The 21,948-nt window shown below is 40.1% G+C and overlaps 1 protein-coding gene across 1 annotated transcript in view; it reads left to right on the forward strand.

Moving 5' to 3' along the window:
- Nucleotides 1-21,948, forward strand: part of LOC126106334 (tetratricopeptide repeat protein 27) — a 115,114-nt gene that overhangs the window by 40,275 nt on the left and 52,891 nt on the right. Inside the window, exons 7-9 of the mRNA XM_049912583.1 lie at nucleotides 6,093-6,159; nucleotides 13,709-13,822; nucleotides 16,309-16,527. Of these exons, the coding sequence (XP_049768540.1) occupies nucleotides 6,093-6,159; nucleotides 13,709-13,822; nucleotides 16,309-16,527 (400 nt within the window). The remainder of the gene's footprint in view (nucleotides 1-6,092; nucleotides 6,160-13,708; nucleotides 13,823-16,308; nucleotides 16,528-21,948) is intronic.

Here is a 21,948-nt window from a genome sequence, read left to right on the forward strand (position 1 = left end):
ATAGACTGTGTATGATAGAACATGTTCTGAATGAGAGTTAGGCGAAAATTTTTCTCTGTTTGAAAATCTTTGCGGCCGATTCTTTAGTACATCAAATTCTGCACAGTGTATCTGCCTGTTGCTGAGCACACTGCCCAACACAAAATCCTTCATTTCAATGACTGCTTCACATCATGTGTCATATGGATCATTACCACCAACACCAGCTTTTGTGAACTGCGCAGATGGGAACTTTCCCTGCAATATATTCTACATTTCCGTAACCCTGCTGGCCTCAACCTTCATTAGTCATTGTCCTCACCCATCCAGGCCCTTCCCAGTTCCCATTTCAGCACTATACAGCCCTCATTCCACCATTGTACCCAGTCTTTTTACTTCTCTCCTTTCCAGTTAACCTCACCCCCCCCCCCCCTCCCCTTGCACCTCCACTGTCCTCCATCTAACCTCCCGACTGCACATAGCTGCCCTACCCTCTCTCCACCTCGTTCCCACGCATTCCCCAGTAACAGTGTCCCTCATCCCTACCCAACTATCTCTCCCCCTCCCCGCCCCAGCCTCCTCCTTACACCCACCCAGTCGCTACTCCCATCGTGCACTGGTGCTGCTGCTCGCAGTGCGGCTTCAGTTGCCAGAGACTGAAGTCGTGTGTGTGAGTTGCATTTGTGTGTGTGTGTGTCATCTATTTTTGATGAAGACCTTGCCGGCCGAAAGCTTATTTGTGTTTTTTTTGTTGTTGTGTCTATCTGCAACTCAGCATCTCCAGTATATGGTGACTGGCAACTTTTCTTTTCATAATATTGTAACAAAAGTTTTTATTTTTGTAAAGTTAATTAACGGTGGTGGGGTATTTTGTAGCATTTCAAATTATTACAAAAGTTGATTATACAGGGTGGTCCATTGACAGTGACCAGGCCAAATATCTCACGAAATAAGCGTTAATAGAAAAAACTACTAAGAACGAAACTTGTCTAGCTTGAAAGGGGAAATCAGATGGCGCTATGGTTGGCCCACTAGATGGCACTGCCATAGGTCAAACAGATATCAACTAAGTTTTTTTAAATAGGAACCCGCATTTTTTATTACATATTCTTGTAGTACGTAAAGAAATATAGATGTTTTAGTTGAGCCACTTTTTTCGCTTTGTGATAGATGACGCTGTTATAGTCAAAAACATATGGCTCACAATTTTAGATGAAAAGTTGGTAACAAGTAGGTTTTTTAAATTAAAATACAGAACGTAGGTATGTTCGAACATTTTATTTCAGTTGTTCCAATGTGATACATGTTCCTTTGTGAACTTATCATTTCTGAGAATGCATGCTGTTACAGCGTGATTATCTGTAAATACCATATAAATGCAATAAATGCTCAAAATTATGTCCGTCAACCTCAATGCATTTGGCAATACGTGTAACGACATTCCTCTCAACAGCGAGAAGTTTGCCTTCCGTAATGTTCACACATGCATTGACAATGTGCTGATGCATGTTTCAGGCGTTGTCGGTGGATCATGATAGGAAAAATCAATCCACCTGTCATGAAAAGCTATCCAATACCGGTTCAACCGCATGCGAGCTATGTGCCGGACATTCATCATGTTGGAAGTTCATCGCCATTCTATCATGCAGTGAAACATCTTGTAGTAAGATCGGTAGAACATTACATAGGAAATCAGCATACACTGCACGATTTAGATTGCCATCGATTAAATGGGGGCCAGTTATCCTCCCTCCCATAATGCCGCACCATAAATTAACCCTCCAAGGTTGCTGATGTTCCCCTTGCCGCAGCCATTGTGGATTTTCCGTTGCCCAATAGTGCATATTATGCCAGTTTACATTACCGCTGTCGGTGAATGACACTTCGTCGCTAAATAGAACAAAAAATATGTCATCGTCCCGTAATTTCTCTTGCGCCCAGTGGCAGAACTGTACACGACATTCAAAGTAGTCGCCATGCAATTTCTGGTGCATAGAAATGGGGTACGGGTGCAATCGATGTTGATGTAGCATCTCAACATCGACATTTTTTAAATTCCCGATTCTTGCGCAATTTGTCTGCTACTGATGTGCAGATTAGCCGCAACAGCAGCTAAAACACCTTCTTGGGCATCATCATTTGTTACAGGTCGTGGTTGACGTTTCACATGTGGCTGAACACTTCCTGTTCCCTTAAATAATGTAACTATCCAGAAAATGGTCCGGACACTTGGATGGTGATGTCCAGGATACCGAGCAGCATACATAGCACACGCCTGTTGGGCATTTTGATCACAATAGCCATACGTCAACATGATATCGGCCATTTCCACAATTGGTAAACGGTCAATTTTAACATGGGTAATGTATCACGAAGCAAATACTGTCTGCACTGGCGGAGTGTTACATGATATCACGTACTTGTAAGTTTGTGACTATTACAGCGCTATCTGTCACAAAGCGAAAAAAGTGCTCCAACTAAAACATTCATATTTCTTTACGTACTATACGAATATGTAATAAAAAATGGGGGTTCCTATTTTAAAAAACGCAGTTGATACCGTTTGATGTAGGGCAGTGCCATCTAGTGGGCCAACCATAGCGCCATCTGATTTCCCCCTTCAAGCTAGACGAGTTTTGTTCTTTGTAGTTTTTTCATTTGATGCTTATTTCATGAGATATTTGGCTTGGTCACTATCAATGGACCACCCTATATACTTTTTAAGAATGTTAGTCACATTTCAACTTTTGTATGAAGCACATTTTTATACATCATGGTTTTAAAGATATTCCCTCTAAACTTATTGTGCCAAATTACCTTTCAGGGTGTGTTTTACCTTTTTAAAGTGAAATTGGCCAAAAATGCAAAAAATACATTAGCATTTGTATTGCCCCTTTTAAATGCAACTCCCCCCCTCTCTAGTTTTACACCTGAGAAAGTTCCTTTGTAAGTATTTGTGTTACTGATCTAGTAGTATTAGTAACTGAGCATTTACTCTACTGTTGAACAAGAAAGCATGTCCTGCATGGTCTTTGAGCTCCATGTGTAGTCTCATAATTGTACACATTGATAAGTATGCTCTGACAGTCATCTATTTGGTTCTGTAATTTGTGTCTTGTTCCTTCACCATAAGGGCTGTTGTAGTTTTTTTTTTTGTAATAAGCTTGGATCTGACAGATTCTTATCTTAACACTTTGCCGTACCAGAAACTGTTAATAACAAACTGATATCCAAAAATTTCCAAAATGTTTTAATTAATACTATTATCTCATGCCGAGATATTATTCTGCATCATCACCTTCAAAGTAGTCCCATTTGGAAGTGATGCATTAGCTCCATACTTGACAATCATATACAACCGTCCGCTCGATGAAAGGTCCGTACCCAAAGACTGGAAAGTTGCACAGGTCACACCAATATTCAAGAAAGGAAGTAGGAGTAATCCACTTAATTACAGGCCTATATCATTAATGCTGATATGCAGCAGGATTCTGGAACACATATTGTGTATGAACATTATGAATTACATCGAAGAAAACGTTCTATTAACATACAGTCAACAAGGATTTAGAAAAACAACATTATTGTGAAACACAAATAGCTCTTTACTTCTATGAAGTGTTGAGTGCTATTGATAAGGGATTTCAGATCGATTCCGTATTTCTGGATTTCCAGAAGTCTTTTGATCCTGTACCATACAAGTGGCCTATAGTGAAATTGCGGGCTTATGGAATATCATCTCAGTTATGTGACAGGATTTGTGACGTCCTGTCAGAGAGGTCACAGTTTGTAGTAATTGATGGAAAGTCATAGAGTAAAACGGAAGTGATTTCAGGCGTTCCCCAAGGTAGTGTTATAGGCCCTTTGCTTTTCCTTATCTATATAAACGAGTTGGGAGACAACGTGAGCAGCCGTCTTAGGTTGTTTGCAGATGACAAAGGTTATTTATCGACTACGAAAGTCATCAGAAGATCAAAACAAACTGTAAAACAATTTAGAAAAGATATCTGAATGGTGCGAAAATTGGCAGTTGGCCCTAAATAACGAAAAGTGTAAGATCATCCACATGAGTGCTAAAAGGAATGCGTTAAACTTCAGTTACATGCTAAATCAGTCAAATATAAAGGCTGTAAATTCAGCTAAATACCTAGGAGTTACAATTACAAACAACTTAAATTGAAAGGAACACATAGAAAATGTTGTGGGGAAGGTTAACCAAAGACTGTGTTTTATTGGCAGGACACCTAGAAAATGTAACAGATCTATTAAGGAGACTGCCTACACTATGCTTGGCCATCCTCTTAGAATATTGCTGTGCGGTGTGGGATCCTTACCAGACGGGACTGATGGAGTACATCGAAAAAGTTCAAAGAAGGGCAGCATGTTTTGTGTTACCGTGAAATATGGGAGAGAGAGTCACTGAAATGATACAGTATTTGCACTGGACATCATTAAAAGAAAGGCATTTTTGATTGCGACAGAATCTTCTCACGAAATTCCAGTCACCAACTTTCTCCTCCGAATGCGAAAATATTTTGTTGACATCGACCTACATAGGGAGAAACGATCACCACGATAAAATAAGGGAAATCAGAGCTTGTACAGAAAGATATAGGTGTTCGTTCTTTCCGCGCGCTAAACGAGATTGGAACAATAGAGAATTGTGACGGTGGTTTGATGAACATTCTTCCAGGCACTTAAATGTGATTTGCTGAGTATCCATGTAGATGTAGATGAATACACCAATTCCAATATTGCCACCACTTCTGAAATGCACCCTGGAAGTCTGTCTTTGCTAAAGTGCTTGGTATCTTCTTCTTCTTTTCGTTTTGGCTATCTGAAGACTGTCTGATAATGTCTCAGTTTTGCATTAGTCGAAATGTGGATGTTCGTAGTTTGTATGCTAAATTCATTTCATTTATTTGTGCTCCTGTTGCTTTCTTTTTTGTCAGCCAAGTTTCTACCCATTCTCTGTCATTTTTAATTGAGTCAAAAATCTATGAATAGTGTGGGGCATTTGCAGTCATTCATTTTTATTGTGAAATAGCCAGCTGTAGATGTTCTCTCCTCATGTCCTTCCTCAAATATCATAGAACTTCTCAGCAGATACCTTTACTGATGGTCTGACTAAACTTTTATGAACAGTTCTGTAAAAAAAAGAGGCATTCTTTTGGTGAAGAAGGTATTTTCCATTATAATGATTGCTGCTTAGTGTCAGGATTGTAGCCGTAAATTCAGCTCTTGTCACCAGTGACAACCTCTGAAAGAAAGTGTGGATCGTCTTCAGACAATCTGTAAGTCCTCTGCAGATTTCTTCACAGTATTGCTTCCGATTGTCTCAAATCAGTTGTCGCACAGAATTCTTCGTATTCCTTTTTGTGTTCAGTTCTCCTGGCAGTTTACTTTCATGTATTATAAATTATTATTAAGGAGTTTCAGAGGTATCGGATGGTCTGTTTATGATCTTGAAGAATCAGTTCCCTCACTGTCGGAACGTGTTCTGCTGTGAAGTTCAGCAGATGGCTAACCGATATGACTGTCTTCACCAGTTGATGTTCGTCCGTTTCTCACACACTTATACCAGTTGTAAGTCTGTGTGTGACCTGAAGCATTATGTCCAAAAGCTAACTTCAACCTGTGAAGTGTATCTGCAGCAGTGTCTCAAATTTATAAATCTTTATACAGACACACTGCTCGTTTGTGTCACCATGACAAAAACCGCACACGTATAGAAACATGATAATGGAAGTACACTCACCGAAAACCGACCAAACCACTCAGCTCACAGCCACTATCCACAATGATTCGAGATGAGTGTATTGGGAAACACAAAGAAGCAGGAACTTTTGTGTATAACCTCATAATAGTGAAAACTATAGTACATACTTGGCTTGTAAAAATGCTTGCTAGTGCAATTTTCGAGAGAATTTTTTTTTTTGTTTGTGCCTGTATATATCCATTTTTTAAATCATAAATCCTCTGCATATTTTTCCTGTATTTGCTTGTAGTAGACTGATGTGCTGCCTACAGATGAACAATTTTAAGAAGTGCCATTTTGAGATGTTACTGGTTGCTAACATAATTAGTTACCATACTTAGTATTCCTGTTCCAGTGTCCAAACCCAGAAATCTCAACCCAAGGACAGACTTGCTGATGAGGAACTGATGCCTTACCTAGAGGTAGATACTGTTTTTATTGTTGCCTACTTGTTTTAGAAGTTTTTATAAATGTGAACTACCCCTGTGACAGTTCTGTGAAACTTCATTACTCTTTTAGCTTTCTGTTTATATTTAAGAGGAGTACCACTTGCATGTTCGTAAACCTCTTAGCTGTTGAACAACATTATTATTATGTGAGTAGAAATCATACTCTTCCTGTTTATCTTGAAATAAATATCCTCTGCACTGCAAATAGCAATTTCCCATTTAGTAATGTACTGTGCTGATTTCACAGATTCTTTTGTCACGCTGTTCTCCACAATTTTGTAATTTTTTCTCTATGTTTTTTTGTTTGTGTATCTCTGTTTGACTGTGTATTAATTCTACCAGCTCTTTTGTCTGCTACTTTTTAATATTGGCTTCATGTTATTTCTCTTTCTAGCTTCTTATTGCCTGAAAATTGTTGTCCTGGTGCGAATATAAACATTACATTATTGATACTGCAATATAAAAGGTGCAGTCTGTGATCTTTTGCAATGTGGAACATAAAGCTACTGAACCATCTAACACATTGGATGATACAAACATTTTCAGCACTAGGCAAATATATTTGTATCCTTCTCCAAACTGATTAAGGGACATGTGGGGTGTTTCCCATGAAAAGACATGGCGGAAAGTCTCCCCAAATAATACCTTGTGCCCTGTCTCCTATGACTCCATCACCAGTGGGATGTTAAACACTAATTTTCATTCCTTTGTCCTCAACACCAGCGTTTCCAAATCTCCAGAGATGGGAATTACTTGAGCAATCTTTACTGAGCTTTCGCCCTAGCAGTCTATTCTGAGCTTTCACCCTAATCAGTTGATACTTACCAGAGGTTCTGCTGTCTCCACCTTCTGAGCATGTACCTTCCTAGTTTAGGTGACTTTTTGCGGTTGTTTCTTAAATGGTTTAGCGATTATTACTTGAAATTTAATGTGGGCTTTGAAACTGCAGTATACAGTACTACAACAATTTTATCTTTATGACAATATATCCTTCATAACAGGGTGCATATGCCCTCGAAATCTGGGAAATCCCATGTCTTTTTTAGAATTCTGTGAATATTTCATTGTTGTAGTTTTCAGTTAAATTTTTGTAATTTTGACTGATAAGAAGTGATAATCTTATGAGCAATTTTACTTTATAATACTGCAGCAATAAAGCACAAACAAGTTTAGTTGCGAAGAAAATGCGACATTCACAACAACAGAACTCAGTGCACACACAAGCATCTGCTGACAGCAAAATGTGCCAAAAGCCGTATGAAGAAAACTACGCAGTGCTTCATGACAACAAACTGCTTACAATGAGTGTGATGTCACAACTGTTTACATTTCTAACCGGTCACAAGAAAATGTTGGGAATTGTGGTTTGAGTATTGTTACTTTCAAAGGAAATTTCCTTTTATGCAAGATAAACTTCATTACGTGTGAGAATGTGTTATGAGTTTTATTAAATCACTGTGTGTGTGTGTGTGTGTGTGTGTGTGTGTGTGTGTGTGTGTGTGTGTGAATCTCTTTCAAATTATTTCCTAAACTGTGGAGCATTTGAATCTCATTCAAAGCTTGACACTTTGAGGGGTGGTTACAAGGGTAGGAGCCAGAGGGTAGGGAAGGTTGTTTGGGGATTTCATAGGGATGAACTAAGAGGTTACGAAGGTTAGGTGGACGGCAGAAAGACACTCTTGGTGGAGCCACCTTTCCTACCCTCTGGCTCTTACCCTTGTAACCGCCCCCGGTGTAAAAGCTGTCCCATGCACCCTTCCACCACCACCTACTCCAGTCCTGTAACCCGGAAGGTGTACATGTTCAAAGGCAGAGCCACGTGTGAAAGCACCCACGTGATTTACCAACTGACCTGCCTACACTGTGAAGCTTTCTATGTGGGAATGACCAGCAACAAACTGTCCATTCACATGAATGGACACAGGCAGACAGCGTTTGTTGGTAATGAGGATCACCCTGTGGCTAAACATGCCTTGGTGCACGGCCAGCACATCTTGGCACAGTGTTACACCGTCCGGGTTATCTGGATACTTCCCACTAACACCAACCTGTCAGAACTCCGGAGATGGGAACTTGCCCTTCAGTATATCCTCTCTTCTCGTTATCCGCCAGGCCTCAACCTCCGTTAATTTCAAGTTGCCGCCGCTCATACCTAACCTGTCTTTCAACAACATCTTTGCCTCTGTACTTCCGCCTCGACTGACATATCTGCCGAAACTCTTTGCCTTTACAAATGTCTGCTTGTGTCTGTGTATGTGCGGTTGGATATGGGTGTGTGAGCGAGTGTATACCTGTGCTTTTTCCCCCTAAGGTAAGTCCTTCCGCTCCCGGGATTGGAGTGACTCCTTACCCTCTCCCTTAAAACCCACATCCTTTTGTCTTTCCCTCTCCTTCCCTCTTTCCTGATGAAGCAACCGTTGGTTGCAAAAGCTTGAATTTTGTGTGTATGTTTGTGTTTGTGTGTCTGTCGACCTGCTGGCGCTTTCGTTTGGTGGGTCACATCATCTTTGTTTTTGGATGTAAAATAAAATTTTAGTTGCATAGGAAATGCTTCATTTACAACAAAACACCGTGCACACAGAAGCGTCTGCCAACATCAAAATGTGTCGAAGGCCTTACTATAAAGACTATGCAATACTTCGTAACAAAAAACTGCTTCTGATCAGCATGACGTCACAACTGTTTGCATTAGGTTTATTTGAGCAGTTGCCAGTGGGCACATGCGCATGCACACTTAAGTTGCAGATGCGCAGTACCTTCTCCCGCTTCTATGGCTACTTGAAGCCAGATGCAAACCACAAAAATTTTTTCTGGCACGCCCAAGCTGCCAGATTCGCGTATGTGCAGAGCGGTCTGAGTTGTACTGGGGTAGGGGGTAGTCTCCACGTGACCTGTTTTCACATTTAGTGATTTGCTGTTTCCTCTTTGTGTACAACTCCCACAAAAAATGAAAACAGAATGGATTTCTGTTTCTGGGAGCTATCGAGTGAATTAAAACACGTTTACATAACTAAGAAAGGCTGAAATATATTACATGTTTTGGTTTTCTGAGTTTATTTCCACGTTTTTGGTAGTTGATCAATAATCACCTTGCAGAGCAATGAAGTTATTTTTGTTGGTTTGCTAGGGAAATCGGGCTTTTATTAATCATTTCCGCTGAGGCAGTCAATTTATTTGAAACGAAGCGTTTCGTTCCGTAGTGTAGGCAAGTTCCAACTGTTTGCTGAATTTCAAGTGTATGTTTTCATCTTCTGATATGTATGGCATTTTACCATAATAAAGATTCAAACATGAAATAATACAGTACCGGTACTCTAAGAAAATTTACATCCCGCAAACTTCACTGAAAAGCTTAATATCACGTTGGAGCCTATTTTACTGTGAATCTGGACATATGGATGTGCACTTCAAGCCGAGTTATACATTTTATTATGGTTTACGAACTTCCGATGCTCTTGGAATACCCTCTGATGTCCTGTTTCTTTTATGACGTAAGATATCTCAATGCAAAATGTAGGAACATACGGGCTTCCTACGCTATAGTAGCCGCACAAGCACAGTAATGCCTGTTTTCCGGCACTCCCTGGCAGCTGTTGAAATGAACCTATTTCTAACAGGTATGGGGAAACATTGCAAATGGTGGTTTGAAAAGCGTTACTTTCAAAGATGAATCGTTTAAAACTTAACAATCAGAGGACTGGCCACTTAGAAGAATTTCGAGCCCAGAAGACCAGACATTTGTGTCATTATCTTAAATTTTACTGGCACGTTTGTGTGATGTATTTTAAAGTGTAACACATGCCAAAAAGAGAGAGAGACCAAACCATTAACTTTTCCTATTTGTGTATTTGCGCTACTTAACAGTGATGTTGCTATTGGCTGACTATATCTCATGTCCTGTGCTCTGAATATCTGCCGTTATCAGCTAGCGAGATCACATGACAAGAGCTATTATGAGCTTACAAAAGGGCATCACAGTCTCAGTTTCAATGCTGTGGAAACTAATGTACTGTGTTTGGTGGAATTCGAAATTACACTTTCGTTATTACGAAAACATGCAGTAAATCATAATATGAAAATATGCAGCATACATGACTTTCCAAGACTTTTTTGTTTTTGTTTTTCTGAAGTGGAGGCAGGAAGTTATACACCGATGATGTATAAAATGTTAACATTCAAAGGATTGATAAGTTTTACAGTTCCATGGGACAATATACTGTTACTTAACATGGGAAAAATGTGTTTTCACCTGGGAAGAACTGTATTTTCTAACTGGGAAATCCGGGAATGGTTTTTCCATGTCCACATATAAGCCCTGTACAAACAAAATTGTTTGTGTTTGTTCTTTTATTTGATATGTTTTTTATAACTGTAAGTTGAATATAATAAATGCTACAAAGCCACCATTTGTTTTTTATTTATTCACATTATTTCTTTGGAGTTTTGCTGTTTTTCATTTTTGTCAGTGTTTATTACCCAATGTTGTGCTTTTAGTTCATCTATGCTTTCTTTTTTAGAAGTTTCCTACACTCTGTGTGTACTAACACAGTGTTGGGACAGTATCCCTTCTCATCACAGCTGGTTCCTGTTACCTTTAATTTCCATTTCCCTCTTTGATTAAAAAAAATTAAAAACGTGTTAGTAATCATTTGTATATTTATTTGTATCTTAGCTCTGCTCTAGTTATTCCTATTCAAATTGGTCTTCCCTCACTGTAAACGTTTCTAGTAATTTTTTCCCTAATATTTTGATACAGCAGTGGGAAATTATGGGTGGGATATAAACAGTGGCATGAAGAAAGATTAACTTCTTATATATGGAAGACACACTAATCAACAAATGAACACATGAACAAGGTGGGAAGACACATTGATCAACAAATGAACACATGAACAAGGTGTTGCATACCATAATTCAGCTTTTGAACTTGGCAAATGATAGTGATATATTTTACAATGCATCAATCATTTTTTGGGCAATAGAAGGCCAACAGTATGTATTTTGAGATCTTTTGTACAATGGTAGAAATATTTTCAGTCATAGTATAAACAATATAGGAAAAGATAGATAGTTTCATAAGAAAGACATTCCAAGCTGCAGATAGTCACAATTAAAAGACACTCTTAATAGCGTTCAGCCACAGCCTTCTACAGTAAAGAAAGAGACAAACACAACATTCACACACACACTCGAGCAAGCACACCTCACATACACATGACGACCACTCCAGCATCTCGAGCTGGTATGCAGTATTATTTGGGATGCAAGCAGCGATCTGGAGGGGGTGGGGAAGGGGTCGAGAAGGGATAGTAGCATACGGGTGGTGAGAAAGATGAACACTGTCTGCTGGAGTGTGCAGACTGTGGGGCAGGGAGGAGGAAGAAAAAGGAACAAAAAAAGGAGAGGCACAGGGAAAGACAGGCAGATGCATTGGCAGAGGGCTGCAAATAAACAGGGTGGGAGATGAGAATGGGGAGGAGATGATAGGGTAGAGGGATGGAAACTCTTGGGTGGAGGGTGTGGGGAGAGTATATTACCGTAGGTTGAGGCCAGGATAATTATGAGAATGGTTCTCACCAAAGCCTTCACAGACAGGCTCTATCTCCCAGACAGTCCGCAAATAGATCTCCTGTGCCATTTTCCCTCACAACCCTAATCCTCCAACCACCCCCAAAAACCAGCCACAAATAAATGTCCCTTTTGTCTCCCAGTACCACCCAGGGCGGAACAACTGAACCACATCCTTTGCCAGGGTTTTGATTACCTATCATCGTGCCCTGAAATGAGAGATGTCCTACCCGGGATAGTTCCCACCCCTCCTAAAGTCATGTTGTCGCCCACCCAACCACCACGACATCCCAGTCGATCCCTGTGCCAGCCCCAATCCCAACCCCTTACCTGTGGGAGACCCAGGTGCAAAACCTGCCAGTCCACCCACACAGTACCCCGGTCCTTTCACAGGTTTATCATACCCCATCAGGGCTGGCCACCTGTGAAAGCAGCTCATCTGCAAACATTGCACAGCTTTTTATATTGGTATGACTACCAGCCAGCTGTCCACCAGGATCAATGGCCACTGCCAAACTGTGGCCAAGAGTAAAGTAGACCACCTGTGGCACAACATGCAGCTGAACATAACACACTTTATTTCAATGGCTGCTTCACTACCTGAGCCATCTGGATCCCTCCCTCCACCACCAGGTTTTCTGAGCTTACGGTAACATACTGTCCCCACACCCTCCACCCAACAGTTTCCACCCCCTCTGTATTATCATCTCCTCCCCATTCTCGTCTACCGCCCTGTTTATTTGCAGCCCTCTGGCAATGCGTCAGCCTGTCTTTTCCTGCACCTCTCCTTTTTTTTTGCTACCTCCTCCCCCCACCCCCCCCACCCCGCCTCCTGACGCTGAGCCTGCCGGCAGTCTAGTCCCTGCACACTCCACCAGACAGCATTCTTATGTCTCCTTCTGTATACTACTATCCCTTCCCCACCCCCTCCAGACCTGCAGCTTGCATCCCAAGTGATGTTGCATACTGGCTCGAGATGCTGGAGTTGGCGGTTGTATGTGCATGAGGTGTGCTTCCTCGTGTGTGTGTGTGTGTGTGTGTGTGTGTGTGTGTGTTTTACTGACGAAGGCTGTGGCTGAAAGCTATATGTGAGTGTCTTTTAATCGTGCCTGACTGCAACTTGGCATGTCTTCTTTACGGTAAGTGCCAATCTATCTTTTCCTACATTGTTGACAGTCTTGCCTGGAATTTCCATTGTTTGATTTTTGCCAGTTAGAATATGTATAGTTAATGTGTTTTTCCTCTTATTTTGTGTGCAGTATTAATTGTTATGACAATTTAATTGATATCTCTTAAATGCAATTGTGCTGTTTTCCCTTTTAGCTGTGTTGTTTCCCAGAATGCACCTATAATTGGCATTTTCTTATTTTATTGCTACTTCTCATCTTTTTTTAAATACTAGCTATTTGATAACTACTAATGTAAATTCCTAGATGGTTATGGCTGCCATGACTTTGTGTACCACCTTATTTTAGACATTGTCTACAATGGTAATAACAAGGAAAATAGCAGTTACCTGTGTCTAATTCAGACCCAAGTATTTTCATTGCATCCTGAAGATACGGTGACAGAGTTTCAGTTGGAGAGGGTCTCATTTTGAAAACTAAGTACTCCATTCAACATTGGACATTCCAAACTTACGCACTTACGCCCCGTGGCCTTGGCACTGAATTGCATGAAGAATGACTTCTTGTGTTACCTATAGATGCATTGCACTTTTATGGGATGTAGTCTACTATCATGCAAAGGATTTGTAGACTTAAAAAGTGTACAAGGAATGCCGTACATAGGTTTGCTTCCTTGATTCATTATTAGGTATAGTTCATTAAGTCCTTCCAGTATTATGTGTTAATGATCATTTCGGAGACAGTCTATCTTTTGCTTTTCTTCCACAGCCATTGTAATAACTCTGTGTAACAGAGAATTTGCTGAGACAGGTGTCGCTGTGTTGCAGTGTGTGCTGGCAGCTCCCCAGTCCTGGAGTGTCCAGATGTCAGCGCTGCTGCTTCGCTGCCGACTGGAGTCGTGGCATTCACGCACAGTGGAGCGTTCGATGAATCAGTGCCAGGTTGGTAACCGTACTCGTGTCTGGACATGGTGTGGAAATTCAGAGGGTAGGAATTACACTCACAAGGAGATTCCTTGTGCCGCTGCATCCCACAACTGATCGATTTGTGATGCTGATTTTGTATGAATATGGAGGAGGAACAAGGTGACAGAATGGTTGGAGGGTTTATTGATTCAGGAAGTGAAATACCTGGTACTGCTGATAGTACCACTTCTGAGGGTAGTCTGAATAGTTCTCAGCCTAATATTGAAAATGATATTTTGTGTTTCAAAAACTTTGTATTTTTTGATAATATCATTATTAGGTGTAGTTCAGTAAGTCCTTCCAGTATTATGTGTTAATGGTCATTTCGGAGACCGTCTAGCTTTTGCTTTACTTCCACATGTCATTGTAATGTGTTCCAGTGACATTATTTCATGCCTGTAATGTTTCTCTGAAATTATTGTCAAATCCCATCTACAGCTGCAGTCATTTTTTGGTTGGATGAAAAACACTGACAAGCTAGTAGGACTTATTTTTTTTTGGGGGGGGGGGGGGGGGAAGAGATTGAAGTCTTAGGGAGCCAAATCTGGGGTATTAGGGCTAATGTTCCAAGATATAATGGCACAGATTCTTCAATTTAGCAATTTGTGACACAGTTTTCCAAGTGCATGCACTGGTCTTTCTGCAAACCCAGGCCTCTTCGTTGAATTTTTGCATCCAGAGTGCTCAGAAGAAGTGATAATGCCAAGTCATCATTTAATAGAACTTGTTTCACATCCAGAAACACTAATGCTGTGAATATTCTTCTTCTTTGGAGGTGAAGAATTGACTTCCATCCACTGCTCCAATTGTTGTTTTGATTCTGGGTGTGTAGTGGTTAATCCTTGTTCCATCTGTTGTCAGATACCAACATTCAAAAAACTTTTATCTTCATGAAATCACACACCAAACACTGATTGGAAATTGTCATACGAATTTGTTTCTGATTCTCCTCAAGCAGACACGACATCCTTCTCCGACAAAGCTTTCTTGTGTTTAGTTCTTTGTGCAAAGTTTAGCTGAAGCAGCCTTGTGAAATCCATACAATTTTAGCAGTTTCGTGCACCTCAGTACTCATCAAAAATCATATTGCGCAATTTTTTGACAATTTCTGGAGTGGTTGCAATTTTCGTATGTCTTTTATATGGGGTAGTGGGATGATGATACTCTCTTCCAGTGCTACTGGGCTTAGCAGGAGCTTTTCTGTGCTAAGAATGTAGTGATATAGAATGGTAAAACACTACATCTTCACTTACAAGACACTGTCAGCAGAAGCTCAAAGAGAGTAAAAGCAGTATTTTGTGTAAATGGTTGTTGACAACTGCAAGATCAGATTTCATGCAGCTGTTGTGCAACTAATGAAATTCTTAAAATCCAATGGAAAAGAGTGAAGAATTGTTACTGTTATTATTATTCCAAATTCTGGCTTCAAGCTGTGAGTGATGGCTACCGACTGCATCTCTTCCTCTGCCAGTGGCATTATTTAGATGTGCTGTGTAGGGGCGCATGGTCAGGACATTGCTCTCCTGGTAATTGCCAGCATCTTGGATCTCGGAGTCCTTATTTCTCATTTGAGTAGCTCTCCAGTTGGCATCACGAGGCTGAGTGCTCAGTGTTCCAGATCTCCCACCACAGAAAATCCGTGATGTTTCTGGGAATTAAACATGTGTCCTCTGCATGTTAGCCAGACATGCTGACCACTCTGGTGTGGATGTGGACAAAAAAAGAAATGAGTTATTAAAGTACATAAAAAATTGTGTGAATTATGCTCATAGTGGTCAGTAAACCTCATCATGCAATAAAGTGGCTGGATGAGCGTACCTGAGGAATTTCCTTGGCGCAGGAGCTCGAACTTCACCGAATACTCTTTGAGTCAAATTTTTATCGACTGAAGAGCCGTACCTTTCAGTTACTGTGATTGATCTTTGACAACTAACTTGAATGTTTCTTTAAAATGTCTTGTCATAATTTTACTATTTAAGTTTTATTTGGAAGGTGGCCTTAAATCAAAATGAAATGTAGGCAATAAACACACAGAGGAGAAGAGGACATAAGCTCTTGAAACACAAAGTTGCACAAAATTGTTGAAGAATAGATGAGTTGATTGAATACCTAATGAAGGGATACCAGTTTTAATTGGGAAATTAGTTTAAGTGGAAATTTATGACTTAATTTGAGTAAAGAAGTGACAGGAATCAAGGAACAAGTAATTTGATTAGATAGGAAGTTTGAGAATAAAAATCTAAACGTTGTAGTGATAGACAAGGCTTGAACACATCAAGCAGTTGCAAGTGACTGTAAGTTACAGCAGTTGTGTGGATGTAAAGAATCTTGCACAGGGCTGATTATCACGGAAAGATGCCTGGAACCAGTTGCCATAGTGACTATAACAACTTGCAGAATTAATACTGCTGACAGATTTTGGAGTATTTCCAGCATTAAATTTGGGATCAACATTTTCGCAGATTCTGGTAGATGCCATAGACAGTGACAAGCCTCCAGTAGCCTTCCGGTGGCCACAGCTCTTCTCGACTCCACTGCCGCCGCGGTGGCACATCGAGTCGGAGCTGGCACACCTGCTGCTGTCCCTGGGTGCCGTGAACAGTGCCCTCGACATCTTCCTGCGTCTCGAGGAGTGGGAGGCGGTCGTCAACTGCTACCACATGCTCAAGCTGCGCCACAAGGTGAGTTGAGAGTCGGCAGTGATATGTACGAGGGTGAGGGAGGGATGCAAATGTAAAAACTCCCCAAGATAATGATTTTAAAAGTTGCAGTATAGGCAAAGCTAAGTACCCAAGTACTACTTTTACCTGACTCCTATTAATACAGATTTCTTGTAAAAAAACATAAACAGAAATTTGTGGTATACAGTTGGTGCAGTGGGTATATGTATGGTAGTTAGGATGGCAGTGCAGTAGCTCAGAGGTTTCCGGTCCCACGCTTCCGGCTACATTACTGTGATCATTTCTCGTGGTCGTGCGGTAGCGTTCTCGCTTCCCACGCCCGGGTTCCCGGGTTCGATTCCCAGCGGGGTCAGGGATTTTCTCTGCCTCTTGATGGCTGGGTGTTGTGTGCTGTCCTTAGGTTAGTTAGGTTTAAGTAGTTTTAACTTCTAGGGGACTGATGACCATAGATGTTAAGTCCCATAGTGCTCGGAGCCCGTGATCATTTCTGAAGACTGTGAAAACAGTATGGCCTGCTGTTTGTGATTCCACCACTGATCTTTGTAAAGTTGTCAACCTCTGAATTCATTGACATGTTAGCAAACATTCCTAGTTGTTCAGGTGTAGACTATAGCGATGTAGATACTGGGGTGTATACGACATGGGACAACCGGGAGATCCGGGGAAAAACCCATGATTTTTTTCATCCAGGAGAAAACAGGGAAAACCCGGGATTTTTTAAAAATTGCAGGAATTTTTCATTGTTTTAGTTTTTAGTTAAATTTTTGTGATTTTGACTGGTAAGAACCAATACTCTAACAAAGGATATTACTGTACCCTGTTACTGCAAAATAAAACTGCAGCAATAAAACTTAAAATGCAAAGGAGATGTGCCATATACAAAACATAGTGCTCATACAAGCATCTACCAACAGCAAAATGTGTCAAATGCTTTTGGAAAACTATGCAATGCTTCACATAACAACAAATTGCCTCCGATGAGTGTGAGGTCACAACTGTTTACATTGGATTCATTTTAGCAGTTATGAGCAGGCTCAAGCACGTGCCAGTTGAGTCACGTATGAGTTCTACCTTCTCCCGCTTATGGCTACAGAAATGTGGCTGTTGGGTGTGTAAGCAGCCACAGCAAGCGGTTATACTCTGTTCATTGTAAAAATAAACCTGGTGTAAAAATTTGCTAGAATCTCACTGGATTTCATTTTGTGACCAGTACAGTCAAGTATGATCATAAGGATATGTTCTATGCTGTGTTACACACACAAAGACTGAGCAATAATATGCGGGACAACAGCTTTACCGGCACATTGAACTTGGACAGCCTGGCCAACCAGCGGTCCAACTAGCTTGCAGTGATGTGAGCAGTTGCATTTCAGACGTAAAAGAGATGGGCAAAGAAACAATGTAGCTTCAAATGTCTTTTAATTTTTAAAAGAGAATGAAATAGTATTTGATAAAACTCCAGCACTACCACACGCTTCTTAGGTAACGAGACGGAAAGCATGAAATGAAATGCTCTCGTTCTCACCTGGTATAGTATTCTAATTACAAACAAGGATGATGAAAATTCCTAACTTAAACAGAGGGTAATTTTTCTGAGCAAGCTATGTGTGATGCAAAAGCATACTGCAGGGATTTCACCATACTGTGGAATACTGAAGCCATTGAAGATATTAATTACAGTCAATCGTCTGGTAATCTCTCTATGTCTGGTAGCGTAACAGTATTGTTATTTCTTGGGCCAAATCCCTTAACTTGGCTCTTGATTAGTTCTGCTTGGTTCATATTGTAATGGTACAGTGGCAAATGTAAAAATGCAGCATTTGCACGGTATGCTCGAAGCTGTGAAATTGATTGTTTTTCATGTTTCTATGACACACACCTACATCTGTGGTATAAAATAATGGACATAGTCCAAATAAGAGTATTTCATTTTTGCCTTAAAAATTAAATTGTTATGTTTTCTTAACTTAAGCAACCTTTATTAACAGTCTTTCATAAAATATTGGTAATTGAGGATTTATATTTTATATGAAAACTGAAATTTCGCATGCAATATGTAATTAAAAACAAGGAGATGTGCATTATTCATAACAAATTACAATAAATTTTACAAGTACGAGATGTAGGTAATTCGAATTGAATGAGGGGGAAAAAAAAAACTGATTCGGATGAGATTTGAACCAGCAAACTATTTATCGTGACCCGTTATTACAGTACTACACTAGCAGTTCTGCTACTGATGCATGTACAACAGTGATTGTATCAACTGTATCTGATACAGTCCCTTGGCAAACTTCAAAGCTGATTACCTCTCTAAATTTATAACAAATATTAAAAACAACCTACATCTCGACTCTTTCTGACAGTATTCCACATGCATGTTTCACTATGAAACAGGAAGCAGCCTCAGCCATTTTCATACTGCGTACAACAGCGCAACAATCAGAGCACAACAGTGCAGAGGCTGTGACTATACACGGTTTTTGAAATGAAAACTACACAACTAAAGAGTGATTAAGAATAACGTTGATGGTTGCTAATACGTTTGAATATCTTAAAGTTTCATTTAACAATATTTCAGAAGGATGTAGGTTGCAGTAGGTACTGGGAGATGAAGAAGCTTGCACAGGATAGAGTAGCATGGAGAGCTGCATCAAACCAGTCTCAGGACTGAAGACCACAAAAACAACAACAGTAATAATATATATTGTACATAAGTAGGCCCTACTTCAAACATCACATCAACATCAGTGTACGTGTGCTATTGCATCTGCACATTCATTGTGTTTGTGTTTGTTTACATTGGGTTTATTCCTATGGTGCTGCGCGGTCTAAGGCTCCTTGCCACAGTTCACGCGGCTCCACCCATCTGACGTTGAGTGTCCTCACTCGGGCATGGGTGTGCGTCTTGTCCTTAGCATAAATTAGTTTAAGTTAGATTAAGCAGTGTGTAAGCCTAGTGAGTGATGACCTCAGCAGTTTGGTCCCACAGGAACTTACCACAAATTTCCAAAATTTCTTACAATGAACGGATTATAGATGCTACCTTGATACATTTTACTGGTGCACCCAAGCTGCCGGATTCAGGCATGCGCAGCAGGCCCGGATCTAGGAGGAGGGTGGCAAACTGGGAATCTGTCCCAGGTGGCAATTTTGGGGGGAGGGGGCGCGCGAAATTCATATTCTTGAGGAAAATGAATGAATCGTAAGTTTATTTTTGAATGTGTGCATAGTGTGCGTGATGTCTTTGTCAGGGGAATCCTTGTCACATCTAGAAATAAACTTTCCTGCAAGAAAAAGGGGCTATATGAGCTGAGATGAGTGAAGCCAAACAAATGAATGCCAACCACTGTCTGATTATGTGGTTGATTGGGTTTGTGAATTATCAGTGGTGTTAAAATTACTAGCGTACTCTGTAGATTCAGACTACCAGAGTGGAAATAAACGACTATTAGGAATAACGGGTAAGAAGGATTATGTATTATCTTCTCGATGTATCCAAGAAAATGAAATTTTGACAGAAAAATTTTGTCCACATCGCTATACTAGTAAGGGCCAGTTGCATAGTCCCCGGCTAGCAGCCGCTTAAATTCTGTTCCGGAAGTAGTGTGGAGAACGCGTTGTACAAACATGTAACAATGCCTAACGGTAGAATAATCGCAGGGTAACTAAACCGGTGATTCTGGCAGGGTTAGTGAAGTTAACAGGCAAATAAGTTTTGACAATGGCAGGAACTGTTACAGAATTAGTGATGACAAGATTGTTTGTTATTAGAATGAAGGAGGGGGAAAGAAGTGGGGACATCGCACAAATTATGGAAGAATGTGACGATTCCTAATTTATATAAAATTTTTGTACGACTACTTTTCAATCTCATGCTTGAGAAACTGGAGCGTATGAATGAAAAGTGAAACTGTTTGCTTGTAGTAGACCTAATAGGCATTTGATATTGTTGCTTCGTTAATTATATTCTGTTGTGTTATAAAAATGACCATTTGTACCAAAAACAGTCTCGTTTATTTGGTGTGTGTTAAAATTACTGCAATATTAGAAAGGCCTATTTTGTTTTATGTAGCAGACAGTGCCAAAATAGACATAATCAGGTCAAGACACCACTCAGTCTTGGGTACTGTTTGCATTAACAGCTTTTTCAGTATTAAACAACTACATTTCAATTTTTCATGTAGCAAAACGTTTAACGAACTTTTATGAGGTAATAGATTCTTTCGCACAAAGGAAAGCATGCCATGTAAAGCTGTAGCAAGATTAGAGAGAAAATGCTAGGAGCTAAGGATTGAAGAAATGTGTACTTTCTTGCTTGTCTCTTGTCTTTATTGGTTTTATGTATCCTATGTTTAATATCATGTCACACAAAACTGCACGTTATTAGCTAATAGGCGATAAAGAGTGAAAATTTTCTGAAGAGTTCTTGTTCTCTCGATTACAAATAATCCCGCTAAGCATTAATTACGAGCAAATTTTTTTTTTTTTTTTTTGAGAGGATGTCAAACCGGCTGACTGGGAGCAGGAGAGGCACCACAGAACATTTTAATTTCCACTGTCTTTAATACAGTTTGACGGCTTTTGTTACAAAATATACACATTTCAATTCCACAGAGCTAAATACAGGGACATGCGATAGAAGAATGCTGTGTGAAGAGGCGTGGCACTGCACTTTGGCACACTTAAGACCCAATAACATTTCTTCAAACACGTGTGTTGTATGTATCAGACTCTTCAGAAAGATAAGTGCTAAAAATGAAAATTTGATTTTTTTTAAAAAAGTTTGATGTCCTATCTCAAACGCTTGAGCGAGGAGGGGGGGGGGGGTCAGTGTCCACTATCTAGTATTGCTCCAGTTGGGAAATATCATAGATCTTGGGCTGATGCGCAGAGCAGTCTGAGTTACAGTGGCGAAGTGGGTAGTCTCCACATGGTCCGTGTTTACATTTAGTGATTTTGCTGTTTCCTCTTCGTTATTGCTCTCACATCAAATGAAATCAGAAGAGATTTCTGTGCCCTGGAACTGTCAAGTGAATTAAAATAGATTCACATCATTACAGAAGGCTAAAATATGTTATTAGTTTCAGATTTTATTTTATTTCCACCTTTCTGACACTCAAGTATTAACCGCATTGCAAAACAATGAAGTTATTTTTGTCGGTTTGCTAAAGAAATTTGGCTTTTATTGTCTTTTCCACTGAAGCCTTCAATGTATTTGAAACGAAGTGTTTAATTCCACACTATTAGCTAGTTTCAGCTGTTCGCTGCATTTCAAGTGAATGTTTTCATCTTCTAGCACGTATGGCACTAAGCCATAATAAAGAACCAAACATGAGATAATACAGTACTGGTACTCCAAGAAAATTTACATCCCAAAAACCACATTGGAAAGCTTAATATCAGGTCGAGGCCTACTTT

This window comes from Schistocerca cancellata, chromosome 10 (genome assembly GCF_023864275.1).
Source record: "Schistocerca cancellata isolate TAMUIC-IGC-003103 chromosome 10, iqSchCanc2.1, whole genome shotgun sequence".
Lineage (NCBI taxonomy): Eukaryota > Metazoa > Arthropoda > Insecta > Orthoptera > Acrididae > Schistocerca > Schistocerca cancellata.